General features: G+C 35.1%; 6 protein-coding genes across 7 annotated transcripts; 4 read left to right on the top strand and 2 right to left on the bottom strand.

The window, feature by feature from the left end:
• Window positions 1–537: 537 nt before the first annotated feature.
• LOC144546428 (uncharacterized) lies at window positions 538–4926 on the bottom strand. Of its 2 annotated transcripts, none has more exons than XM_078294966.1 (12): window positions 4668–4926; window positions 4149–4198; window positions 3931–4037; window positions 3623–3851; window positions 3354–3545; window positions 2724–2970; window positions 2588–2631; window positions 2437–2501; window positions 2276–2365; window positions 1583–1683; window positions 1228–1309; window positions 538–1020 (listed from the first exon to the last, which is right to left on the bottom strand). In XM_078294966.1, exons 1-12 carry the CDS (start codon window positions 4861–4863, stop codon window positions 786–788), a joined length of 1638 nt encoding a protein of 545 aa, XP_078151092.1. In that variant the 5' UTR covers window positions 4864–4926; the 3' UTR covers window positions 538–785. The 2 variants fall into 2 exon arrangements, with proteins under 2 accessions (XP_078151092.1, XP_078151093.1); XM_078294967.1 differs by having other exon boundaries at window positions 2276–2354; window positions 2438–2501; window positions 4668–4925.
• A 3530-nt stretch (window positions 4927–8456) lies between these two features.
• On the top strand, window positions 8457–9566 carry LOC144546299 (uncharacterized). The gene is made up of 3 exons (XM_078294859.1): window positions 8457–8813; window positions 8897–8994; window positions 9284–9566. The coding sequence occupies exons 1-3, from the start codon at window positions 8549–8551 to the stop codon at window positions 9335–9337; spliced, it is 417 nt and encodes a 138-aa protein (XP_078150985.1). The 5' UTR covers window positions 8457–8548; the 3' UTR covers window positions 9338–9566.
• Window positions 9567–12995: 3429 nt separating this feature from the next.
• Window positions 12996–14795, bottom strand: LOC144546429 (BTB/POZ and MATH domain-containing protein 1-like). The gene is made up of 2 exons (XM_078294968.1): window positions 14659–14795; window positions 12996–14362 (listed from the first exon to the last, which is right to left on the bottom strand). Exon 2 carries the CDS (start codon window positions 14265–14267, stop codon window positions 13137–13139), a length of 1131 nt encoding a protein of 376 aa, XP_078151094.1. The 5' UTR covers window positions 14268–14362; window positions 14659–14795; the 3' UTR covers window positions 12996–13136.
• Window positions 14796–15427: 632 nt separating this feature from the next.
• Window positions 15428–15952, top strand: LOC144546251 (BTB/POZ and MATH domain-containing protein 4-like). The gene has a single exon (XM_078294790.1). The coding sequence runs from the start codon at window positions 15428–15430 to the stop codon at window positions 15950–15952; it is 525 nt and encodes a 174-aa protein (XP_078150916.1).
• Window positions 15953–16286: 334 nt separating this feature from the next.
• LOC144546034 (uncharacterized) lies at window positions 16287–19301 on the top strand. Its single transcript, XM_078294581.1, has 4 exons — window positions 16287–16405; window positions 17498–17981; window positions 18311–18499; window positions 18659–19301. The coding sequence occupies exons 2-4, from the start codon at window positions 17556–17558 to the stop codon at window positions 18869–18871; spliced, it is 828 nt and encodes a 275-aa protein (XP_078150707.1). The 5' UTR covers window positions 16287–16405; window positions 17498–17555; the 3' UTR covers window positions 18872–19301.
• A 2023-nt stretch (window positions 19302–21324) lies between these two features.
• LOC144546290 (uncharacterized) lies at window positions 21325–23196 on the top strand. Its single transcript, XM_078294851.1, has 4 exons — window positions 21325–22077; window positions 22174–22344; window positions 22526–22642; window positions 22741–23196. Exons 1-4 carry the CDS (start codon window positions 21485–21487, stop codon window positions 22991–22993), a joined length of 1134 nt encoding a protein of 377 aa, XP_078150977.1. The 5' UTR covers window positions 21325–21484; the 3' UTR covers window positions 22994–23196.
• Window positions 23197–25377: the final 2181 nt, after the last annotated feature.

The raw sequence follows: 25377 nt of genomic DNA on the forward strand, positions 1-25377 counted from the left end.
ATTGGGTAACCCCAAAACCCTACAGCATGACTATGTGCCGTGCCAAAGTTTCAAAAAATTATCACAGCACGAGACACGCGAATCACGACACATATATAACACGCATGCCATGCCATTCCGTGACGAAACCGGCTCCGCCGTGCCATTTTTTCCATTCTAATAGTATCCGTTTAATAGTTAATCTTACGCTCAATTAGATTATAGTTGACATCAATTTTATTGCTCCTTTTAGTAGAGCATCACTTTTATGACTAAATCAATTTGCTTAAGCTCAAATTATTTAGTGATCTCCATTTTTTTGCTTCCCCTCAACCATCATATTTAAAGTTCAATAAATTATGTCAAAATCCATTGATGAGTGAACATAGTTTATGAATAATTGTTTCATACTTTTCCTTGTAAATGTATGTGATATCCTCAATTTGACAAGATGTAGGTAAGAAACACAATAATAAACTAAAATACCATGATAAATATAGATGTTGAACTACACAATATAAGCCCAACAATTACTAACAAATGTTAGAGAATTGCATGAGAAACTAAAATAAGCATATCTTTCCATCTACAAATAAGGTTTTACAAAGCACAACCGTAGTCACCAACAATAATACCTACATCTAATACCACTAAAAAAACAACCTACTAAAATTAATACAATTACAATTACAATTCACTCCCTTAGTTATGGTAATACAGCAAACTACATGAACTAACTCTAAAATGACGTGGCAAGGCCCTTATGCAGTAGTAACTAGTTAAGAAAGTGATTATTATTATTATTATTATGTTGCGGCTCTCACTTTGCCTCTGCCTCGGCCTCTGCTTCGGCCAGAGACAACTCGTTTCCTTCCCTTGCGAATAGGACTCGCGTCAGGTTTTGTGGTTTTCAGACCGGTACCAGTATCACTGCCATTCAGAGATTTGTCGTCAGATATGTCTGGACCAGCAGTGCTTGATGTGGGCCCACCGTTTATTGACGACTCAAATTCTGATTCCATGTTTGATTGAACAGCCGCACTACAAATTAGGGTTGTTAGGAGAGAAATATAATTAGACATTATTTGAAAGAAATTAAAATTTACATGTGTCCTCAGTCCTCACAGAACCCCTCTGCCATAAATAGAAAAAAAATAAATGAATGAAAAGCGCACCCTTTTAATGCTTTTTTTTAAAGATTTTGTGAGGGTATTTCTGGAATTAATTATTGTTTAAATTAAGCATTACCCATTGGCAGAGTTTTTATTGGTGGATCCATGCAAGCTGTTGGTAATATGAAGATCCCCTCCGTCTTCATGTTCCTTTGGACCTGTAAAAGACACATATACCCGCAAAACAATTTGAACAAAAGTATCACAAAAAGTACAAATACATGCAAATGTACCCGGAATTAAAAACCCAAATAGACACAAAACAAAAGAATGTAGCATTTTACTGGTAATGAGTCAGTAATTATCAGCATCACCAAATAAATAAACAAAGATATCACTCCATCAAATTGAAACTGTGAAAAGTGAAACACTAGAGAAAGGCCCCAAAATTTGTCGAGGAAAGCTAACAATTAGTTGCATGAATGAGATACCTGTGAAATTTTCTGGTTCTGGTGCACTTTTATTGCCTTCTAAAGTGCCTTGTTCATCTGTCTGAATATTCTGATCTTGGCCAACAACATCATTTTTCTCACTAAAGTAAAATTGTAGCACAATTATTTAGTTATGGATCAGTAAAAAATTTAAGTTACTAATTCCTTTTATCTTGTAACCAAAATAGTTATACCATGTAAAGAACCATATACATGTTTATATGATGAGGAGGGTTCAAATGCCTCCACCATGCCTCCATTTTTAAAACGTTAATAACTCAAAATTTAAATTATAAATTTCAAAATAAAACCGTTAGATGTGATCTATGCTATTTTATCTATGTGCTCAAAAAATATTATCACATATCAGTTTCTTTTTATGTGAATCAATAAGTTGAAAGCTCAACGTCTATAAATTATCCACATTAGTACGTTTTTACAAGCTCTTGATGACAACCAAAACGAAGTTGAAATATCATAATTTTTTACACATGCATAGTTAAAATAACGTAGATCATATCCAACGGTTTTATTTTAACTTTTAAGTTTTAAATTTTGAGTTATTAAAGTTTTTAAAAATGGAGGCATGATGGAAGCACCAAAAATGGAGGCATTTGAACCCTCCTCTTATATGATATACATGATATACAATTAAATATTTTAAATTTATAAAAAGAAAAAAAGGAAACCAACCTAAAAGTAGGATGAATGGGATTGCTCGTCTCTAAAATCGCCACCTCTGCAACACTTCCTGTCTCTTTGTTTACATTAACTGAAACATCTCCAACAAAGAACTATTAATAGGTGCATTGACTTGTAGCAGGGAATATGCAAAAAAAAATTTTAAATACGTACCAGCAGTTTCCTCAGTAATCCTTTGTTCTTTCTCAGCTACTACTAGTTGATATTCCGAAAGAACCTAAAAGCATAGTAACAGATAAAAATTACTAAGGAAAAATAACTAAGAAATTATTAATACATGCAATAGAACCCTTAAAATCTTACATTATTTCCAACAGTAGGCTCCAAAGTATTGACCATTCCTTCAGCTGTACATAAGAAAAATTTACTTATATTCATATTCAAAATCACGCATGGAATAAAATCTGGTACACATTTAGTATTCATCTAGTTATGGTACCAGTGCCAGCCTGGGAAGGTGGTACGATGACATCAGCATGTGATGGCGCCTTGTCGTCCAATAGACTAAAATTTAAACTCTTAAGAGGATCTAGAACATCTCTGTTATATATTCTAGAGGTAGAATCAGGGCCTGTGAAACTAGAGATGCTGTCAAACGCACTCCCAGAGAGCCTTGAGCGAACTCTTCTAGAAGTTTCCTCTTTTGGGTCCCACAACCCAGTCGAAATGTAATCCCTTTTCAGAAACTGGAAAACAGAAATAGTAGACAGATCAGAAATTTGAATTTCACTACAAGTTGAAGAGAAAGAAATGCTACTCGCATTTATAAAAGTGTTAATGTTCTATTTAGGGGGAATTTCATGTATACCCCTCAAAACCTCGAAATTAAACATCCCCCCCTCTCAATTTCATAATATCATATTTACCCTTCTAAATTCCAAAAACTTACTAATTCACCCAATTTATTGACTTTTATATTAAAACTAATTTCAAATTTTAAAAACACCCATATTACTCTTTATTAAACAATAAAAATGTGTAAGAATTGTACATATATTTGTAAAAGTGTTAATGTTTTTATTAAAACGCAATAGATAAGATAAGGTTAGTATGCATATAAATTAAATACCCTTGAAGAAGAGGACAAAGAGTGATCGAAGGTTCCCTGGATGAAGCCACCACTAAATTTGCTGGGCCCATTTGGCGGAGTGCCGAAAAGGGTGCTGGACCCACTCGCCAAGAAAGGAGACTGCCAGGGTGGCTTCGATTGCATGTATGACTTTGCCAGATCAACTGGTGACCCAATATCACTTTCTATTTCCTATACAATATCAAAAAGTTAAATAAAAAATGAACCCGAGAGGCAAATACATGAGGTAGAGAGAGAAAGGTGCTTACAAACTGTGGCATGTCAGTATTAAATTTACAAGGCCCCAAATCAATGGATTTAGAGCTTGACGGGGTGCTTTTTTTCTTCTCCTCTAACCATTTCTTTGATTCAGCTATTGCCATGCTGCGTATCTCCGGTGATACCTCAACTGGAGAGAATGGTGCATACTCTAAATTCTGATAAGAGCCTTCCACAACCCGTGATTCTATTAGCTTTATCAGCTTCTCACTTTCTTCTCTGAAAAGAGAAAGGATGATGTAAAATGCTCCAATATACACAGTTTTATATAAAATTTCAAAAAATGGATATAATATACCTTGTAAAAGTCTCTTTTGTAATCAACTGCTGAATAGTAATCTTTGATTTGCTAGTCGGAGGTATAATAATTGTATTTGTCTCTTCAACCTGACCTGGTGCAATTTCCTATCATAACAACAAAACAATGTCAAGTTGTTGTTTTGTTTGATGAATGGTTTGTCTTACACATTTTCTTTAAGCACTCTCGATTTGAAAAACCCAAGTAAAAACAATAACCTGATTTAATTTCACAAGCTTCTTCTGAGATACATCCTCCTCCTTCTCATCTGCACAAAGATTCAAAAATCAAGCTAAAAGTTTAGCGCAATCAATGAAACAATTATCAGAAATTTCATAAATATGTATCACAAATTTACTGACAAATTTCAGTGAAACAATTATCATATAGTATAGCATCTGTGAATCTGCATAAATACAATTTACTGACAACAATCTTATACATTTAGTACTGCTAATTATCGCATATGTATCACAAATTTTATAAATATGAGAAATATGGCTCAATTTAAATGCCTGCAAAATCAGATAATACTACTTTTGAGTAATTTGAAATTGAAAACCCTACAAATTTAAAGGAGAAATATAACAAATTACTCAGGAGCTGACTTAGAAACAGCAGCAAAAAGGGTAAGAATGTGAAACCCTAGAAACAGTAGTACACTGCCCCCAGTACAAAATTAGATAAAAATATGGAGAGAAATGAAAAATTGGAAACGTAAAAGAGGATAAACAAACCGGAGCTGAGCATCTCTGCGTCATCTTCTTCGAATTCACTGTCACTGGCATCTGCCGAACCGAAGACAGAGGAGATCATCTTTCCGGCACCGGAGACGAGCCCTGAGATCCACTTCTTCTTGTTTCCGTTAGGTGAGGCCGAGTTGTTCGCCGGAGGAGTCGACCCTTCGCCGCGTCCCTTAAAGAAAGACGCCATGAGAGAGAGAGAAAGAGAAGAGAGAAGGGGCAGAAATGGAAATTCGAAAATTTCGGGGAGTGAAAAAGGTTGAAACTTGTAACTGTTTGTTTGAGATAATGAATGAGGAAATCAAATCACCAAAGTAACCCAAATTTTGATTTAGATCTGGACCGTCAGATCTGTTTAAGTACGAAATCAGATCTGATCGAACAGTTCGAATGTAGATACAAAACTTGAGCTACTTCAGAGATAAAGGACTGATTCATGAGGAGTGAATTAGAATTAGATCCGAAGCAGGGTTCGACTGCTCTACAATGATAAAAAAGAATGTATGCTGCAATGAAATCGAGGCCATCAATGGATTATGGATTGCATCAGCTTCAATAATTTTGGTGGGGATTGTAGGAATAATTGTGGAGGAGAAGGAAACTGAGTGGAGTCCGTCCAACGTTCATTCTCAATCCAATCCAAACTTTCGCAAAACGAGCCGTCTGCCACGTCATTTTTTTTTTTCATTTCTTGTACTTAAGTGATACAGACCTCAATTAACTATTTAAGAGTCTGGCAGCTAGTGAGTCTGGCACCTAGTATGACATTGATGTTATATGATATTAATTTTAAAATTAATTGAATAGATTTTAAATAATTAATTCAAACCGTTTAAATTAATTTACTTTATGAGTGATGTGTTTACATGCAAATTTTTTATATATTTTTAGCTATTTTAGTATCAAATCAAGCGGTTAAAATGTTAAAAAATGAATGTATTAAAATTAACTTAAAAACTCACACATTTGATCGCTTGACTTGATACTTAATAAATTCAAAAAATTATAAATTTTGCATGTAAACACACAACTAATGAAGTAGATCGATTTGAACGGTTTAGATTCACCGTTTGAAATCAATTCGATAGGTTTCAGAGTTAGTGTTATATAGGATGAAATGACACTGATGTTATATTAGCTAAACTCACAATTTAGATGCCACTAGAGGAATTTCCCATTTATTTATCTAAGACTTATTTTAAGTAATAAAAAATTGACCGTGTTAGACTGACAATTTTTAATAGATAAAGTAGAACATAGATTACTTAGTTGAAAATGATATATTTTATTTTTAGAAGGTAAGTTTACCTTAATCAACTATGTACTGCATGTCATATATACCTTTGTATACCTTATCTGTATATAAGATTCCTATCACAATTATTAATAGGATTAATAAAATTAGAAGACAATTCCTCTCTCAAGGTAGTGATAGATCCAAAAAGAAATATATCATAATGAAATGGTATGTTGCTTGTTTAGAAAAACAATTTGGGGGAATGTGAATTTTAAACCTTAGAAACAACAATATTGCAATTATTGTTGAAATGGTGGTGGAAACTGAAAAATCCACATTACACTAGTACTTAGAAAACATTAATTGTATTGAAATAATGCTCATGTCATATTTTGCATAAATCTCAATTTTGGCTAGCTATTAATAAATTAGACAATTTAGAGCATGCTAATGTTAGTTATGATTCAGGTAATAATTCTACTGTTAGATTCTGGGAGGACGTCTGAAACCAAGAATGTTCATTGGCATCTAGATTCCCACATCTGTATCAACTATGTACTAATAAAAGTGTTCTGCTACCATATGTAGTCCATTTCTCAGGGGACTGTGCTACAATTCATGAGAGTCTTGTTGGGGATTAACCAAAATGATTGGTCAACTATTTTATACATTATTAGTATCACCTCATTCATCTCAAATGGAGAGAAAATAACTTGGAAGTGGAAAGCCTCAGGGAAGTTTTCTACTCAATCAATTTATAAAATGCTAAACAATAGAGGCATTCTTACCACTCAACCATTTATTTGGTAGGCCTTACCAGTACCTTCAAAAATAAAATATTCATGTGGTTAACCATGTATAAGAAAATTCTGACCAATAATACCTTTACTACTAAAGGATGGATAGGTAACCAACAATATTAGTTCTAGAATGAACCTGAAACTAGAGACCATCTATTTCTTAACTGTCATCTAACACAACAAATTTGGTTCTGGTTAGGCAAGAGTCAGATGATTATGACCCAATGACATACTTGGAATGACATTTTTCAATATTACATTCTTTTACCTCACTATGACATAACAAGTCTTTTGGTGGTACTCAGTGTTGTATGTTAGATAATCTGGAAACATAGAAATGACATGTGTTTTAATTATTGGTCACTAAAAACTGCTAAATTTCTTATCTTGCTAATAAAATCTTTGATTGATTACTAGACAGGAAACATGAAGAAGCAAGCCAAAATAGCCGCTAAATCTTGAATGTTTATCATAGAAGATGTCATTCCTTTGGATATTATCCCCCCTGACATGGAGATATTGCTATATCAGCCACCTAGAGTCCCTGGAGTTGATGAATGTAGGACATATCTATTCCTTTTTTTTTTTTTTTTTTTGTAGCTAGTTTAGTCATGAACTCTTTGTTAAGTGGCTTAATTTTAGCTTCTTTAGATTACTTTTGGAACCTAGCTATATCTAGAAGCTTGTTAATATGTTGCTTGCTTTGATGTTTTTATATTGTACTACTATGGCAATGTCAAAGCTAGAGAATGCCCCTGCTTGATTTGATTCTATAATTATCTCATTTCAGCAATGAAATGGACCTAAAAAACCTCCTTTTAAAAAGAAAAAACTCCAAACTTGAAAATGGTCATGGATATAATATATTTTATGGATTGAGAAATACGTATATATATTCCAAATTAATGTTCTTTTTTCTTTTTGTTTTTTAAACTAGGTACGTTCGGAATTCATAAATAAACTTGAGTTAATTCAAAATTTGAATGTATAAATACAGAGTACAGACTGACTGTCCGTTTATAAATTAGTAGGAAATTTTAAAATCAAACATTATTCATTAAATTATTTGGTTGATTTAAATTTAAATAAAGTGCAATTATGCGTACGTCGGTGCCATGAAATATGAAGGATCCGTTAATTCCGATGGGAGAAAAGAATCGGTCTAGAAGCATTCTTTGAGCTATCAATATTTTATTTTGCATGAACCCTTCTCTACCATCTCTCTTTCACTTACCATCACTGAAATTACGGGCCCACCAACCCTTCTCAAGTTTGCGTCGGTGCACTTGCCGTACAATTCCGATGATAATATCCAATCCAGCACGTGTGGTGCGGTGTGGGAAACTAGATTGGATTAGGTCCGATGAGAGCTGGACCTACTTTCGACCTATGATCTCTATAACCGTTCGATTGACTTTATGATTCGTGTGTACGCACTTTAATTTTGTGCACGAAGATCATAAAGTAAATGGACGGTTTTGAAGTCATTGTTGGTTACATATCCGATGCCCTTAGCTCTGGAAACTAGAGCGGAGTATACAAATTTATATTTGCGAGATAACTATAAAATTATCAGAGTCACAAAGTTATACAAATACCTACTCTTTGATAATATTATTATTAGCTTCTTTCTTTGGCCTAATATCAAGACACGTCAATATTTCGTAAAATATAGTAGAAATTTGTCGCACAGATAGGATGATCTCCCTCGAGAAATGAGAATCCTTTATTTTAATTTTTTAGATTTCTTGTCTATGCTTCCAACTTAGAAGCGGAGCAATGCAGTGGCGCCATTTTCCGTAACACAGTAGTCCCACAGCCTTCTCTTCTAACCCTAGATGGCTTCTCCGGCAATCAAAGGACGCCGTCCACCTCCACCTCCGCCGTTGATCGGTAAAGCCGGAAATCTAACCATCTTCATCACCCCTCCTCCTCAAACGACGACCACCATTTCTAATTCTCACCGGACTACACCAAACCCTAACCTTTTCCCAGTTCAGGCGCCACCAATCCGGTGGGAAGGTGATCCAGCGGTGGTCGCAAGGAATTCAATGGAGTCTGTCTTTCAATTTCTCTGGAGCGCTCTTGCAAAAGCCCAATATGGTAAATTTTACATTTCTTGGAAATTGCTTAGTGCTGTGTCAAATTAATTTATTTTTTTAACAATTATATATGTTTTGTCACAGTACATTCAAGCTTGGATTCTTACGTGGCGGATTGGTTCGGGTTAAACCACTCAAAGTACCAGCGGGAACTCAATGATTACTATGAAAGAATGCAAAAGGTTGTTATTAATATCAAAAATTCAGAATAATCTGTTTTTTGTACCGGTTGGTTCGTACCAACGATACCAAATTTACCAGTTTGGTTTTATGGTCAGAATTTGATAGTTATACAACCTAAACACTAATAGGGGTTTATACTGGTACCATCATAGGTAATAAATATCTCAGAAACAGTCTGATTCTGTACCACTTTTATTCATATTAGTAATTAATATTTCTACCAAGCAAAGCAATTACTTCACTTGTGCTGTCATTTTATTTACTTAATTATTTTATCCTCTCTTTTAGCCTCTGAAAAATGAATTTGGCGATCAAACCCAGCCAAAAGATGAAGCTCTGTAAATGTTCCATACCAGCATGAGCAATTTTTTGACATATAATTATAATAATGTTGTACAAGTACATCACCTTTGTTGTAAATGGTAATTTATTTTATTTGTTATTTGTGTAAATTTAGCAGTAATGGCATTGATGCCTGCACATGTCAAGTGGTTTCTTTCCCTCTTCTCTCTTAAATAACTGGTTAAGTGTTGTAACATCCTCGTTAAATTAAGTTGTGTTTTATCTTTTAGTTAATTATCCATTTCTTGCTCAGATTAGGAACTGGAAAATTAAAGTGTACGTACTTGATCCTAATTAGGGTTAATTTAGATCGTGTTTGCCTGAAATTTCCCAACCAATGTACAATTAATTAGTCACTGTATAGTGCATAAACAGTACGCAAATACATATGTGAGTCGTGAGTTATGAAAGATTTACTCACCCCTAGTCAGTAATGGGCATATTTGTCACAGTTTGTAAATAAATAAAAAATTAAGGACCTATGTGCAAAAATCAGAGAAGAAAGTGCAATGACCCATATGATATGATGCTTGTCATAATTAAGAGAACTTGGTGATTATCATAAATTTGCTTGTAGCATGAATATACAAGCCACTGAAATGAAATGTGGGTCGAGAAAGGGGAGGTAGCACAATTGGCTAGGAATAAGTCCTAGAGTTGTTGTACTCAAAGGTCGAGAGTTCGATTCCCCCTCACGACTTCGCAGCTTCTGCGAAGTGAAATGTGGGTCCGTAAAGCAGGTACATATTTAAGTTGAAAGTCCAGTCCCTTTCAAGATTAATTAAAGGGACAAATTCATTAAGTAAATGAAGAGATTTTCAAGGTGAATGACTTAATTACTCACCACATTTCACTACGCAATTAACAATTAGAGATTTTAAGTATTTAACATGCATGATTGGAGGCAGGAGTCAAGATTCGATGGCAAATCAATCAATCAATCAATCCAAACTATTCTAGCTACCAATACCATGCATACATATATATATATTGACAAACTACAATGAAACTTATCCTATTTGCATCCAAAATGTAATTCATAAATTTGCAAAAACTGCCAAACCAACTGCTGTTCATCAATCAACAAGTCCACTAATTGCCCTTATCATTTTCACATTAATGAAGTCAATAAAAAAAAAAATCCAGGAACCTAATTAAGTTCAATAAATATGCATGCATGTACATAATATATATGTGGTTAATTAATTAGAGCAACAATCAGATGATGAATTGATCGATGATGATGATGATAACAAAAAAAAGATGGTAAATTAAATTAACCTAGCTATAGAGCTGAAGGGAGTGCAAGGACGAGGAACAAGACAAGGGCCAAAGCCATAATTTGGTTTGAGAAAACCATTGATGGATGGATCTTTTTCCTTCCTATATATGTTTAGCTTTAATTTGTTAAATTTAACAACAGTTAAAAATTTACTCCCCATAGCACATCCTCAAAGAAGTACAGTTGCAGCACCAATATCGATCATGCATTCAAAAGTCAAAACCTCCTTTTTCAATTGATTAATTAATTAATTACTCCTTGCCATTCTTCAGGCCCTTTCTTGAACCTCATCAGATCGGCCAGAGGAGATTTCAACAACTTTTTAACTGGATTAGAATTTAGAAATGAAACTCCCAAGTACAAACAAACCAACAATTTGATTATCAACAGAAGCAATTCATTCTAGTTTCATAGAAAAATGGCATATCCATGTGAGAACTTGCCATTTTCACTGGAAAAGAGAGCGGGCCCCGAAATGGGTTTCGGATAAAAAAATTGATTTCTGGTTCTAGTTCTGGTTCTGGTTCTGGTTCTGGATATAAACAGGTTTGGCACTTAGAAACGGGTTTCAGTTCCAGATATAAAGACCAGTATTGTAAAAAACGTCCATTTAATCAGCTGATTAGTTGTTGGCGGTGATCAAACTGTCATGGATTTTTCCGATTAATTGACCGATTATTTTCAATTATTCCTGATTAATCGCTTGATGGTACTCTATCGTCTGATGGCTGCATACTCTTATTTACAACAATGATAAAGACATCTCCACTACTTTTTCCACATTCGCAAAGCCTCTTAATATTTATTTTTTTCTTTGTTCCAAGTTTCGATAATTACTTTGTCAGTTCTTCAGAGAAATTATAGGCGTTTCATGTATACCCCTCAAAAACTTTGAAATTATATATTTCCCCTCTAAAATTCATAATATAATATTTACCTTTTCAAACTTAAAAAAATTCACCAATTTACCCATTTTAATGTATGTTCTATTGAAACTCATTTTAACTTTATGAATCCATTTTACCCTTTATTAAAAATATATATGTGTAACATGTTTTAGATCATGTCATTTTCTAATTAGACGGTTTCTGAGAGCAAAGTGATCATTTCTCTGCTTTTTGACGTTTACACAATGACATTTAGAGAGAAAAATACATAATTTCAATGTTTTTTAGGGGTATACATGAAATTTCCCCAAAATTATATATCACTTGATTTGTAGTTTTCTTTGTAATTTTAGTGATAACTTACGGCCATTCCCATCACTTAATTTGTAATTGATCCTTATTTCATCTCGAATTTACAATCATAAATTTAGTATGCATTATGTTTCCAACTGATGTAATATCTTTGGTAACTTGCCAAAAAAAAAATTTGGGAGAATGAATAAAATTGTTTTTATTTTAGTACAGAATTTAATAAGAAAAACCCTAGTCTCATGATCTTATTTTTATGAAACAAATAAAAATAAACTTGTAGCATTTTCAAGTCTTTGTTATCAAATTTATTTCATAACGTCGGACGAGAAACCTTGACCTTAGTCGTTTTCTTTTTTATTTGTTAAATTATTCATTTTTAAAAAATATTTTGGGTTTTTTTTTTAAATTAAAAAGAGAAACTGAGCTTATTCCAGTCAATCTCTATCAAACCAAAAAAATAATATTATTCTTGTATTCCATATTCTACATCCCAAAAGTTGTTAATCCCCCTAAAAAAATACTATTAGTTATGAGGGATCGAACTAGAAGAAATGGAAAAATTGGGGCCAATTAGGATCATTCGAAAAATATAAAATGGAAGAAAGAAATCCAAAAACTATATTAAAATATCTCATAAAATGATTTTGAAGAGGGTCTAATTTGCAAAAGTTCAGTTGCCCTCAAGATAATTTCCAATTAAATTGATTTAGGAATTTGTACTTATCTTTAAAGTATTCACCTTGAAAAATACCACCTAATTATTTTGATTAGCTTTTCTAAAAAGGAATCAAAACTGTAAATATGCATTACGAAATTACCAAGTATTGTATACTATTCAAGTGTATTTTTCAAATAATTCAAATAATAAATAAGATAGTTTCAATTAAGTAAATCATTGAGGTCTCTATGTTTTTCAAATAATTAGTTTAGCAAATTTCTATAGTTAGAGGTGATGCAACATTTTTCAAAATAACCCTTGCATATTAATATTATCACAGAATGTAGAAGACCTCCTCTGTAGATCACCACTCAGGAGGAAGAGGACGAAATGTTAAAATGCACATGTTTTCTACCAGTAAAACATTATACTGATTCTCTACCAGTAAATATTTCTCAGGTGAAGCTGACTGATGAGTACATGTCAAAGATATACCAATCTGTTAACCTACCTCAAATGTACTCAAAATAAGATGCCCCACAGAAATTTCATTCATAAGATCATCAGTTTCAACATTTATAACATCACACCACAGCACAGCACCCTCTCCAATTCTACATTACATTAATACATTAATTCAAGATTGACATTTATTTATTTTTATTTGACAGAAACTATACCCTTGAAAGCCGAGGTGCGACTAACCTTCTCCTGCAGCTCACACAACAAATTGGGACAACTCTGCATTAAACTGACATAGCGCTCACTCAACGCCAGCCTCAAAAAATTCTTCGGCACAGCGATAAACCCCAGACACACATCCTTCAACCCCACACAATTGAGCCTCTCCGCCAAATCCAGAGTTGACATAACTGACTCAATATTCACATTCTTGCACAGCCTCTCCTCACAAATAACCCTCAACCCCTCTACACCATACCGGTCAGCTGCCACCAGTAAATGCTGAGCAAAAACCGTCTCTTTCTGTGCCAACGACACATCCCCAGTTTCAGTTTCAGGCACCACATCATGCTCTGGCAAAGGCAAACGATCTGTATAGATGAAATGAAGCAAGGCACTGAAAACCCACGCCTTCATGTCATTTATCTTAATAACTTTCATGCTCGCCTCAGCCATGTTACCGAACAGCTCAGCGTTGAACACAGGGGACCTAGCAGCCAATATCAGCCTGTGCACAGGAAAACTCTCTCCTCCGACAACAAACTCAACGTCAGTCCTTTCTCGACTCTTCAACAGCCTCTCAAGTTGATCATGCAAGTCAAAAGGCGGGACCCCAAGGGAACAACTCTCAGGTTGTGCTATGCTAGAGGAATCTCCAGCAGCAATGTAGATGGTGCAAAGGAGGGTGAAGCAATCGTTGATCACATAATCATCCTCCAATTCACTCCTGGGAATAAACCGAGCATACCCAAAACTGTCACCCTGAGATGAGAAGCAGTAGGAAGTGCGGCGAAAGGCGTGATGACTGGGGGTGCCGTCATGTTCTAGAAGACTGAGATCAAAGGCAGCTCTTACGTCCCATGCATCCTCACTGGTTAAAGTGAGAGAGAAGGAGATGTAAGCGACTTCTGGGTCATCGTCATCGTCTAGGTGCGGGAAGTAGAGAATCTCCCACTCGTATCCACCCGAGGAGAAGGTCGGGGACGTCATGTATTCGTCCTGCCCGATGTCTTTGGTCTGTGTGTGGTTGATTTTGACGAGGTGTGATGTGCCGTAGTTGGCCTTTGTTATCAGGATTGATGCTTCTGTGTCATTGGCTGCAGTACCCATTGCTTTTGCTGTTATCAGGCCTGAAGATGTTTTGTTGTTCACTTCGGCATTTCGTCGAGCAGTTCCAGTTCAACCAATTGGTTCAAGTTGTAACACTATCACAGTACACAGTAGAGAGGATTAGGATTAGGAAGGTTGATAATTGTATATTTTTGCAAATTAGAATTTTTTTTTTTTTTTTTGCGTATTGTATTGATCCGACAACTCCAATAAAAATCCTTATTATTAATTTTATTTCAATCCCCAGAAAAGAAAAGGATGATCCGACAAAGAAGGGGGAAAAGAGAATTAAAAAAAAGAGAAAGTAGAAAGAAACAAGTATCAAATCAGAAGCAAAGATTAAGGAAAAAAAAAAAGTGAAAAGGGAAAGAAAGAAAAGTGCGACACTAACCAGGATTAGTGGCGTGACAGTAGGGACTCGGAATTGTGAGGTCGAATTCGAATTCGATTTCCTCTCCTTTCTCCTTTCTCCTTTCTCCTTTCTCAACTCGGAAGAGAGAACTGATTGATAATCCGACGGGTCCGGATCACAAAAGTAACCCAAATTTTGTGTTTACATCAGGACCGTACGATCAGAATCTCTGTCAATCCGGTCCCAAGCGGAATTGAAGGGCTCCAATAGTCGTGTGAAAACAGATCGTATGGTCCAGATCAACTCAAAAATTCTAAGCCGACTCCGGACTCCGGACTCCGGTCGGTCTAGTGTGTCGCTTTCTGTAGTAACAAGATGTAGACTTGTAGTTGGTTGCTCTGAAATACTTGTACATTCTGTTTCTATTATATTATATTCACCTCAATGACCATTCAAAGTTGCGCCTCAAGTCAACTTAACAAATTAATAAACGAAAATGAACCGTAATTTCCTGCAATTTGGAAGTTTTTTTATTTATTTATTTTTTCTTGAAATCGTGAACTAGATCTTCTCCAGTTTAGCTAATACATTAAGTAGAGAATGTTAATGGAGACTCTATTAAATTATCAACCGACGAAAATGGATGTCTATCGGACCTGGGAAACTGGAGATAGATAGAGCAGGCATTAAAAAGTACAGATTTGACCCGATCAATATACATACATGTCATATATTGACATTATTGTTATCAATCCTTATTCGACTACTCCCCTTCAAAAATTTGAGACTGGTACATTGATTGAGGCTGATGGAACTTGTGGTGCGACCAATGTCTCCTCCTAAACCTACTTCCACCACGGTGATCAAGCTTGACAGTGGAACCCACGACTTCAAGATCATCGGCTACTCCACCAGCCTCGGCATCGGCATCGGAAAGTACATCACCTCCGAGATGTTCACCGTCGGGGGCCACCATTGGTGTCTGCGTTACTACCCCGATGGCTACGAGAAGAATGATCAGGGCGAATACATCTCCGTATTCATAGAATCAGTCGACACTTCCTGCAGTGTTAAAGCGTTGTTCGACATCCGGCTGTTGGACTCGGTCAATGAGTCCCTGTCTGTTGATACCCCGGAGGTCGTCAAGCCGCACATCTTCGGCGCTCCATCTGACACGTGGGGCTTCTACCAGTTCATCCGCAAGAAGGACTTGGAGGGGTCTGATTTCTTGCGGGACGACTGCTTTACTATCCGATGCAAGCTCGTTGTCGTCAAGGATCTCTCCGACGTTGCCGACGGCCTTGACAACGCCTCCATTAGTCAACCTGATTAATCCTTTTCATCCATTGGATTAATTCAGTGTTTAAATCATTAATTAATTATTTGTGATTTTTTAATTTTGAATATTGATGCGCGCATATGTATGTACCTTTTCATTTCTTATTTATCATTTATTTATGAATGCATCATTTTAACTTTGTTTTTTAACGCACATTGTAATTTGTAAGCGGTTGGTATTAGGCTTATGGGCGTGTAAACCGAAAGAGAAAGTATTGAGCCCAAATAACAAAATGGGCTCATTTCACTATAACTTTTTTATTAGGCCCATCAACTCTTCTCTCTATCTCTATCTCTCTCCCTGAAGATTCTAGAATCTAGAATCAGGCTCTTCTTCCATCCCTTCTCTTTTATCTCTCGCGCGACAGAGCCGACTCCTCCTTTTCCTTTTCCGTGATCTCCTTCCTTTTTCTCACCCACTACTCTTTTCGACTGCTGCGACTCCAGGGTAAGATTTTTTTTTTTTTTTTTTTTGCTGATTCTGTTTTGTTTTAGAGATTTTCTTCCTATTGTTCCTGAAAAATTGTTCATTTTTGGTTGTATCAAGGTTTTTGTACAACTTGGCTCAAAATATCGACAACTAGAGAATAACTAACCTTTCACTGGTTTTCTTGCCTGTCTTTTCCTGTACAGAGGTAACAGTGTGCTTCTCACTGATTTTCTTGCCCGGATTGACAGAGATTCTGATCGTACGGTCCTGATGTAAACACAAAATTTGGGTTACTTTTGTGATCCGGACCCGTCGGATTATCAATCAGTTCTCTCTTCCGAGTTGAGAAAGGAGAAAGGAGAAAGGAGAGGAAATCGAATTCGAATTCGACCTCACAATTCCGAGTCCCTACTGTCACGCCATTAATCCTGGTTAGTGTCGCACTTTTCTTTCTTTCCCTTTTCACTTTTTTTTTTCTTAATCTTTGCTTCTGATTTGATACTTGTTTCTTTCTACTTTCTCTTTTTTTAATTCTCTTTTCCCCCTTCTTTGTCGGATCATCCTTTTCTTTTCTGGGGATTGAAAGAAAATTAATAATAAGGATTTTTATTGGAGTTGTGGGATCAATACAATACGCAAAAAAAAAAAAAAAAAAAAAAAAAAAAAATTTCTAATTTGCAAAAATATACAATTATCAACCTTCCTAATCCTAACCCTCTCCACTGTGTACTGTGATAGTGTTACAACTTGAACCAATTGGTTGAACTGGAACTGCTCGACGAAATGCCAAAGTGAACAACAAAACATCTTCAGGCCTGATAACAGCAAAAGCAATGGGTACTGCAGCCAATGACACAGAACTTAACAGTGCTTTTGGTAGTGAGACAGTGTGCTAAATTAAATTGAATTTTTGTTGTTGGTAGTAACACAGCTATATCCATCTCTTTCTACACTGAGGCGTCAGTACCACACTATTTCAATTAAATTTCCCTTTTGTTTTCTATATTTTTCAGAAAGAGATTGATATAGCTGTGAAGCAGATAGAATTGGGTCTACCAATTGGAAATACTCTATATCTTAACTCTTCATTCTGCTTATTTGTTTATGTAGTGATGATATAACCTTTTTTACTCTACAAGGTAAACAAAGTTTTGGGGGAAGAAAGAAAATGGTGAGTGGTAGGCCGGACTTGATTATCCCTTGCGAATGTGGTGCTGGGAATTGTACTGTGGGCCCACTTATTTACAACCAGCAATGTCTCTTTGTCTGTTGCCCCAAGGGCCTGGCCAATGGCGGTGGGTGTGGGTTTATGCAGTGGCGGGATCCCAATAAAACCACTACTTGGCATTCTCATGATAATTTACCTCATCCTCCTCCTCTTTTTACTACTACTGTTACTATTGCTGAGGAGTATACTCCTCCTTTTACCGCTGCTGAGGAGGATTCTCCACTTCCTCCTCCTCCTATGACTGCTTCCCAAGATGCCCCTCCTCCTCCTCCTCCTCAGACTACAGCCATGATGTGTCCCTGCTGTGGTGCTGGTTCTTGCTCTATCGGCACTGCAAAAAATGGCCACAACTTCTATTCTTGTTCGGTACTGCTGCATACACCTCCTCCCCTTTAGTTTTTTTTTAATATGGAGATTATGTTGAGAGATTCGGTTCACTTGTTTGGACTTTGAAAATAAAGATAAGAATGTGTGGGCATGATTGGGGCAAAAAAACCAATAGGACGTTTGAACCCTCCTCAATTATCAATTAGGTATTTGTATCAAATTTGGTGAAATTTAAAACATATCAGGTCACTGATCAAACATGAATTGTTATTTAAAAATAAAAAATTAAACAACCATCGATTGATTTCTAAATTAAAGTAAGGAAGTAAAGAAGTTTTTTTAAGTATTGTTCATTTGTTTTCTGGCAGTCTTGCAAGTTCAAAAAATGGTGCGATGCGGGGTCCTTCAATCAGTGTTATATTTGTAGGGAGGAAGGGCATTGGCACATGGACTGTCCCCGACTCCCTCCTCAGACTACGACAATGATGTGCCCCTGTTGTGCTGGTTCTTGCTCTATTGGCATCGCCAAAAATGCCCGCTACTTCTATTCTTGCTCAGTACTCCCTATTTCACATTAATTACAACCAAAGCCTTCTACTTTTCGTAATTCAGTCCTCAATTAAAGAAGTCCTTAGGTCAAACCAAACCATAATTAACTATTTGTAAGCAAGCAAGTTTTATGCAATTTTTTTTTTTTTTCTTCTTTCTTCTGGCAGTCTTGCACGTTTAGAAAATGGTGCGATGCGGGGTCCTCCAGTCAGTGTTATATTTGTAGGGAGGAAGGGCACTGGCACATGGATTGTCCCCGACTCCCTCCCTCTGCGGCTACCAAGGCAGCCAACAACAACAAAATCATATGCTTCTACTGCAAACTGGAAGGCCACTATGTGGCTCGGTGCCCTTCCAAATCTCGAAGAAGACAAAACTGACTCACTCACTCTCTCTCCTTTAGTCTAGGAATGTTTGCAACTCCATCCCATCCTCTTTTGTTCACGGTATTCTCATCTTTTGTTGTATCTATCTATATATTATATGATGCATGTGATCTCCTTCATATATGCATAAATTATCTTTTGTTGACTAGGTTTGGTGTCTGTTTTGTAAATCGTGAACCGAACCTTAGTTTTTTAATTGCTTTACTGGCCATGTGATGGTGAAGACTCAAGTAGTTCTGTCTTGGATTGTAGTATAGTTGGATTATAAGGAGATGCAAAACAGGAATGTGTTAAAAATGAACAGCTAATGTTGCCTTTTTTCATTCTATTCTAAATTTCTAATATGGGGCTGTTTAATTATAGAAAGGACTGATATTTCTTGGAATTTTTTTTCATTTATGTTTCATGCTTCAGTATTCCTCTACTGATAAGAGGGAGTCAGCCTCTCTATTTTTTGTCATATTTTCGTTTTCAATACCCCAATGACACCATCCCTCTTATACTGATAAGAGGGAGAAAAGACATTTTTGTTTAGACCTGAAATCAGATATCTTTCTAAATATGTTGTTGTACTGGTATAAAGCTTCATCTTGCATGTCTTGTAATCTTTAAACTTGTATAGAAATTTAATCAAAATAAAATTTAACAAGTGAAACTTATTTTCGTTTTCTTTTGTATAAATTACACATTACCATTAGAGACTCTTTTTATCTAAAAATCCAAAAAATTATGACAGATTTAAGTAATTTTTTGTCACATTTTGATACCAAAGTATAACGCTTTTATAAATTGTAATTAATAAAAAAAATGGTAAGGAAGAAATATAATGTTCAGTTTAGAGAGTTATATATATATGTATAATATATATAAATGCAGTCAATTTCCATCGTTTAATAAATTGTGTCACTTTTATAAATCAACACAAGTCCTTGCTTAGATATAAAAATAAAAAATCTAGCCCTTAAAATATCAATACCTTTTTCATTTGATACTTAAATTTACAAAGTATTAATTTTATAACATAAAAGTTTTAATCCGTAGCAAATTGTTGCAATATATCATGAATAAATCATGACATAGATGTTAAATTTTATGGGTAACTTTTTGGCCGAAGATAGTAACAAAGCCAATTTGATACCAATTGAAACTCTGAATACTAAAATTAAAATTTCAAATGAAAAATAAATGTACTAAGATATATATTTACGTAATTTACTCTTTCCATATTTCATTTAAAACTTGCATTGTGACCTCCAGTTCGGGTCCATGCTGTAGGAGCTAACTCCGCTACTCTCCAAATAGAAGAACATGACCCTATTATTTCAAATCCGACCGTTCATCTGTGTTGAGATTCGTACACAAAAAAATCAACGGCTAAATTTTGAATAACAGAATCCTGCTCTCCTATTTAAAAAGCAGCGGAGTGACATCCCTGTGATAGCTGCAAACCAACTACAACCACTCGTTGACATTTATTCTCATTATTATTAAATTTGATTGGCGTAGTTGACAGTTGACATTTGAATGCATATTAAGCTGGTCAACGTTTAACAGCAGACAATAGCATGATATATATATACCTAATATATACCTTCTCGGCTTCTCTCACATATATATATTTTTTAAAATTTTAACATATGATCATTTTGGTGTGTTATATCTAGCCAGTAAGATAATAACGGAAGCTTCATTTTAAAACTTATTTTTTTATAACATAAAGAGACTTGAAATATCTTTGACTTAAGAAATTATATTCCTCATTGGAGCAGAAGAGTGCATTATTAATTTGTTTTCTTTATAAATTAATTATTTGACAAGAGGACATAATCAACTTAATTATTTGACAATATATGATATGTATGACTTAGTCAACTTCAATTATTATCTTATACATAAGCTCCAAAGCAAATTGGTAATGAATTACTCTATCAAAATGATATCTGACTAATTTAACTTGTGACAGCCATATCTTATACAGTCACTGCCACTGGAGATCCAACCCTTATAATTCCATCCAGAAGCTTTGAAATTCAAAAACCAACAAATTAAATAGATTAAATTTATTGTGGCAAGCAAGCTGTCAGTCATGATATTAATTAATGAGAAGAAAAAAAAAAAATAGTCAGCTTTTTGGTTAAATTAATATCTAGGAGTTGACTCTCTCACATCCCTATTAGCTATTCAGCCAGAATCACACAAGTCCATTTTACAACTTTCTACTTAAAAAGTGGTGAGATGGCATGATTTCATTGGCTTGATAAATGAAATAGTATATAGTTAATAGTTGCATAGTTCTTTGGACTTTGTAGAAATTAAGCATGTTTCAATTTTTCCAATATGCTTTTGAATTTTTTTTAAAAGTCAACCTTGACTTTAAACTTTAAAGGCTGCATAATTAACCTTTTTCCAGTTTTCCTCCCTTTTGAAGTTTCTCTTTAGTTTCTTGTTCCCCATTCTCACCTGACACCTCAACCACCAAGGTCAACCACCTTATTTTGCATCCCCTCCTTTCTCAGTAATCAGAATTGATAGATTAATTGATCATAAATTTAGAAAGCAGGCCAATCACAGTTCTTCCCTTCCTGTTAATTCAATCAAATATCATAAATGGATGTCAATCCAATCAAGCGTGCACGATTTCGCCGCAGCCCAGTGACATCTCAAGCGCCACCGGCAGAAACAAAGGCAGCACCGGCATCATCGTCTCAGACTCAGACTCAGAGGTCTGATTTACTTGGAGTACTGTGTCTCAACTGCCCCTTTGACAATCACAAGTCATGCGGCAGCTGCTCAGCCGCCTCTCTAAATCGGTCTACTGTTGTCATGACTGGTGGTCCCACTGCCAGAGTCACCGAAACACTTGAAGAAGGTGAAGAAGAGTCAGTGTATAATCGAAGGAAAGGTGGTTTTACGGGATTTAAGAAGCCGTCGACGACCACGGCCATGGGCAATATGCCTGGTGCAGAAGAAGAAACCGTGTACAATGGCAATATCTTCTCAGGTCATCAATGGAACACCGATCGGACTGCAGTCAGAACTGAAGCCATCTTTGAAGAAAGTATACATAAAGGAGGACGGCTTATATCATTCGCAACTCTGTCACCCTCCATCGATCCTACAGATGCTGCCACCGAAAAGGAAAGTACATCTCTAATGTATGACAAGACAAGCCATGACAAGCCGGGTCGATCGAAAAGGAGGTAACAGAAAGATACACATACAATCTTTTATTCTACAATTTTACAGTTTTTACCCAAATTTTATACTGATAGTTTTTACTTGTTTAATTGAAGCAGTCGGCACGAAAAAGATATCCAATTTGAGTCGACGTCATTTGTGATGGGCACGAGCACGAGCGTGCCGGAGTGGTCGAAGCAAAGCGGCGTTGAATCAGAGGACCAAACAGTATTCTTCAATGAAGCTGGCACGTCTGGTCGATTACCAGCACCGACGCATCCCAAGCGAAGGTACAGATCCAGACAGGAAAATAATTATCAGCTGCTAAATTTTACCTTGTATTAATTACAGAGTAACAAAATAATAACCTGATTAATTAATAACATGCTAAAGGAATATAAACCTGACAACAATTCATTTATGTGAGCAATTAGTTGAGTAGTGTTACATAGTTCTATTTTGTAAATGCAGAAAGACAGAGAGTACATGTGTACGTGCCCCGGCCGTTAACTCAGAAGAACCTCCGAATGATGGTTATACGTGGTGGAAATCCGGCAAGAAACAAATAAAGGAATCCCCTTACCCTAGGTATATACATAATTACTTATTTTAGTTATTATTTTCTAATTAAAATTAATGATCTCTTAATTTATTATCCCTTACCCTGGTACGTGTAAATGTTGCAGGTACTATTACCAGTGCAAAACCAAAACACACAGAGATAATTGTGCGGCAAGAAAGCACGTGATGAGAGCACTTAACGAACCCGCCATGCTCGACATCACATACTATGGTGAGCACAGTGCCATGTCTGATACCACCCCCTTCTCTGCTTCTACTTCTGCTGTTACTGCTGATATTGTGCCAGGCAACATACCAGCTGCACCTCTAGAAGAGCCTACTACTGCCAATCCAACACAATTTTTTAACTTCTTATAGATAGAGGCTTTTTCTTTTCTTTTCTTTTCTTTTCTTTTCTTTTCTTTTCTTTTCTTTTCTTAATTATTTTTGGTTGCATTACAGTAGATGTACATGTTTAGAGAGATTTATTCTTATATATTTAGTTCTCCGTATATAGCTAAGGAGGATCGATTTTGTAAATTATATTTTCTCTCAAAGTAGGATATCAGATTAACGTTAAACTCTTACATTATTAGGTATTTACGTTAATTTAGTAGATGATCCATAGATGCATACAACTGGCATGGTACCAGTTGAAAACCCACAAAATTGGTACCAGCAAACCCATCAGTAAACAGAAGAAAAAAAGAACCTGGACCCTGACACAGATTCAAAGGGGATTATTATCAAAATTTAATTGAAGCTGAAGCCTTTTTATGGATATAAAGGCCCAAAGGTCAAAGGGTTACATTTTGGGCCTCTTGGGAGTCAATTTCCTTGATTTGGTTGCTTCATTTTGAACAGTTTAATTTAATATAAATTAAGCAATGCAATGCAATTCAATTTAAGCTCTCTTGCTCTATTTTTCTGCTCAAATATGAAACTGATGGAAAATCGTTTTGTCTTATAAAGGACTATAAATTGCAAGAGGACAGATAAAATATCAAATCTACAAAATAAATAAATAACTATATAGCTAGGGAAGTAAAGGTCAATGCATTGTGAGGCTATGTCAGTGTAATAAATACCAATATTCTATTTCTTTATACAACCAACAAAATAAATGATCAACCAATCATGAATCTTGGCAAGGAAGCTAACAATATAAAGATTGAGAGGACGCACATATATATATATATATATATATATAGAGTTAGGCTGGGGTGCTATGGATAGCATAGTGGCATCTATGCTACGGCTCAATATTCGAGTTTTCAAAATCCAAACAGTCGATCCGAACCGTTCATCTTATTCTCCATATTAATATCTGCTTGGAGACCAAATTTTATAATTTTCTGAATTTTTTTACTATTTATTAAGCCACTTTGAAAATCGCTAATCCAACGGTTTTACTGTTTTGTGCAGCCACCGTTGGATCAACAATTTTGTAAAATACTTAATAAATAGTAAACAAATTCATAAAAATGTAAAATTTGGTCTCCAAGCAGATATTAATATGGAGAATAAGATGAATGGTTTGGATCGACCGTTTGGATTTTGAAAACTCGAATATTGAGCCGTAGCATAGAGGCCACTATGCTATCCATAGCACCCCAGCCTAACTCTCTCTCTATATATATATATATATATATATAGAGAGAGAGAGAGGCTAAGCTCAAATCTATTTTTCCTAGGCCCAGGAACAAACGACTCGGTTCTCTAATTTCCGAAGTTCAAACGGCCGATCCAAACCGTTAGATGTTTAATCTATATTAAAATGTGCTTGGAGACCAAATTTTACATTTTTTTGAATTTTTTTAATATTTATTAGGATGGTTTGAAAATCGCTGTTTTTATTAAAATTCTGCACCATAAAAAAACAGCGACTTTCAAACTATCTTAATAAATAGTAAACAAATTCCAAAAAATGTAAAATTTGGTCTCCAAGCACATTTTAATATAGATTAAACATCTAACGGTTTGGATCGGCCGTTTGAATTTCGAAAATTAGAGAACCGAGTCGTTTGTTCCTGGGTCCAGAAAAAATCGATTTGAGCTTAGTCACTCTCTCTCTCTATATATGTGTGTGTGTGTGTGTGCGCGCGCGCGCACACAGACAAAAATTAATAATTGCGACATTAATTAGGATTAGGAGGTCTGGTTTGTAACTCACAAGAAGTTGTCACTTAAATATAATATTAATTGTGTAATATAATAACTATGTTTGCAGTTAATTTTCTGAAGGGTCTCTTACATACACTACAAAAATAGCTATAAATTTATTAATGTTATAAAATAAAGTTAAACAAGCATAAACAAGAATAAACAAGATAAAGATGGTATAAAATATGACAATCTCTTTATTCATATATTTCTCATATGTTGTGTACAATACAAAATTACAAAGCATCTATATATGTGCTACAAATATTAAATGGAGAAATAAATTCCAATAGTAGTGAGTAGTGGAGAATGAATATTGAAAGTTATGAACATCCACATTAATAATTTATTCATAACAATTAAATGGTTTCGTAACAAGGTTATTTTTGTAAATATATATGCATCTACCATAATATCATAATACCTGAAAGTTATAGAAAACGACTAAGCAAGAAACACCGAAATTTTTAAAAATACCTCTGTCCAAAAAATGATAAAATCTAAAAAAAAATTCATACTTAATACGTCAGCAACATGAAATTTCGAACAAAAACTGAACAAAATGTTTTTTTTTTTTCTCCTCACAATATGTTTGTTTT

This window comes from Carex rostrata, chromosome 29, assembly GCF_964058835.1.
Source record: "Carex rostrata chromosome 29, lpCarRost1.2, whole genome shotgun sequence".
In the NCBI taxonomy this organism is placed as follows: Eukaryota; Viridiplantae; Streptophyta; class Magnoliopsida; order Poales; family Cyperaceae; genus Carex; species Carex rostrata.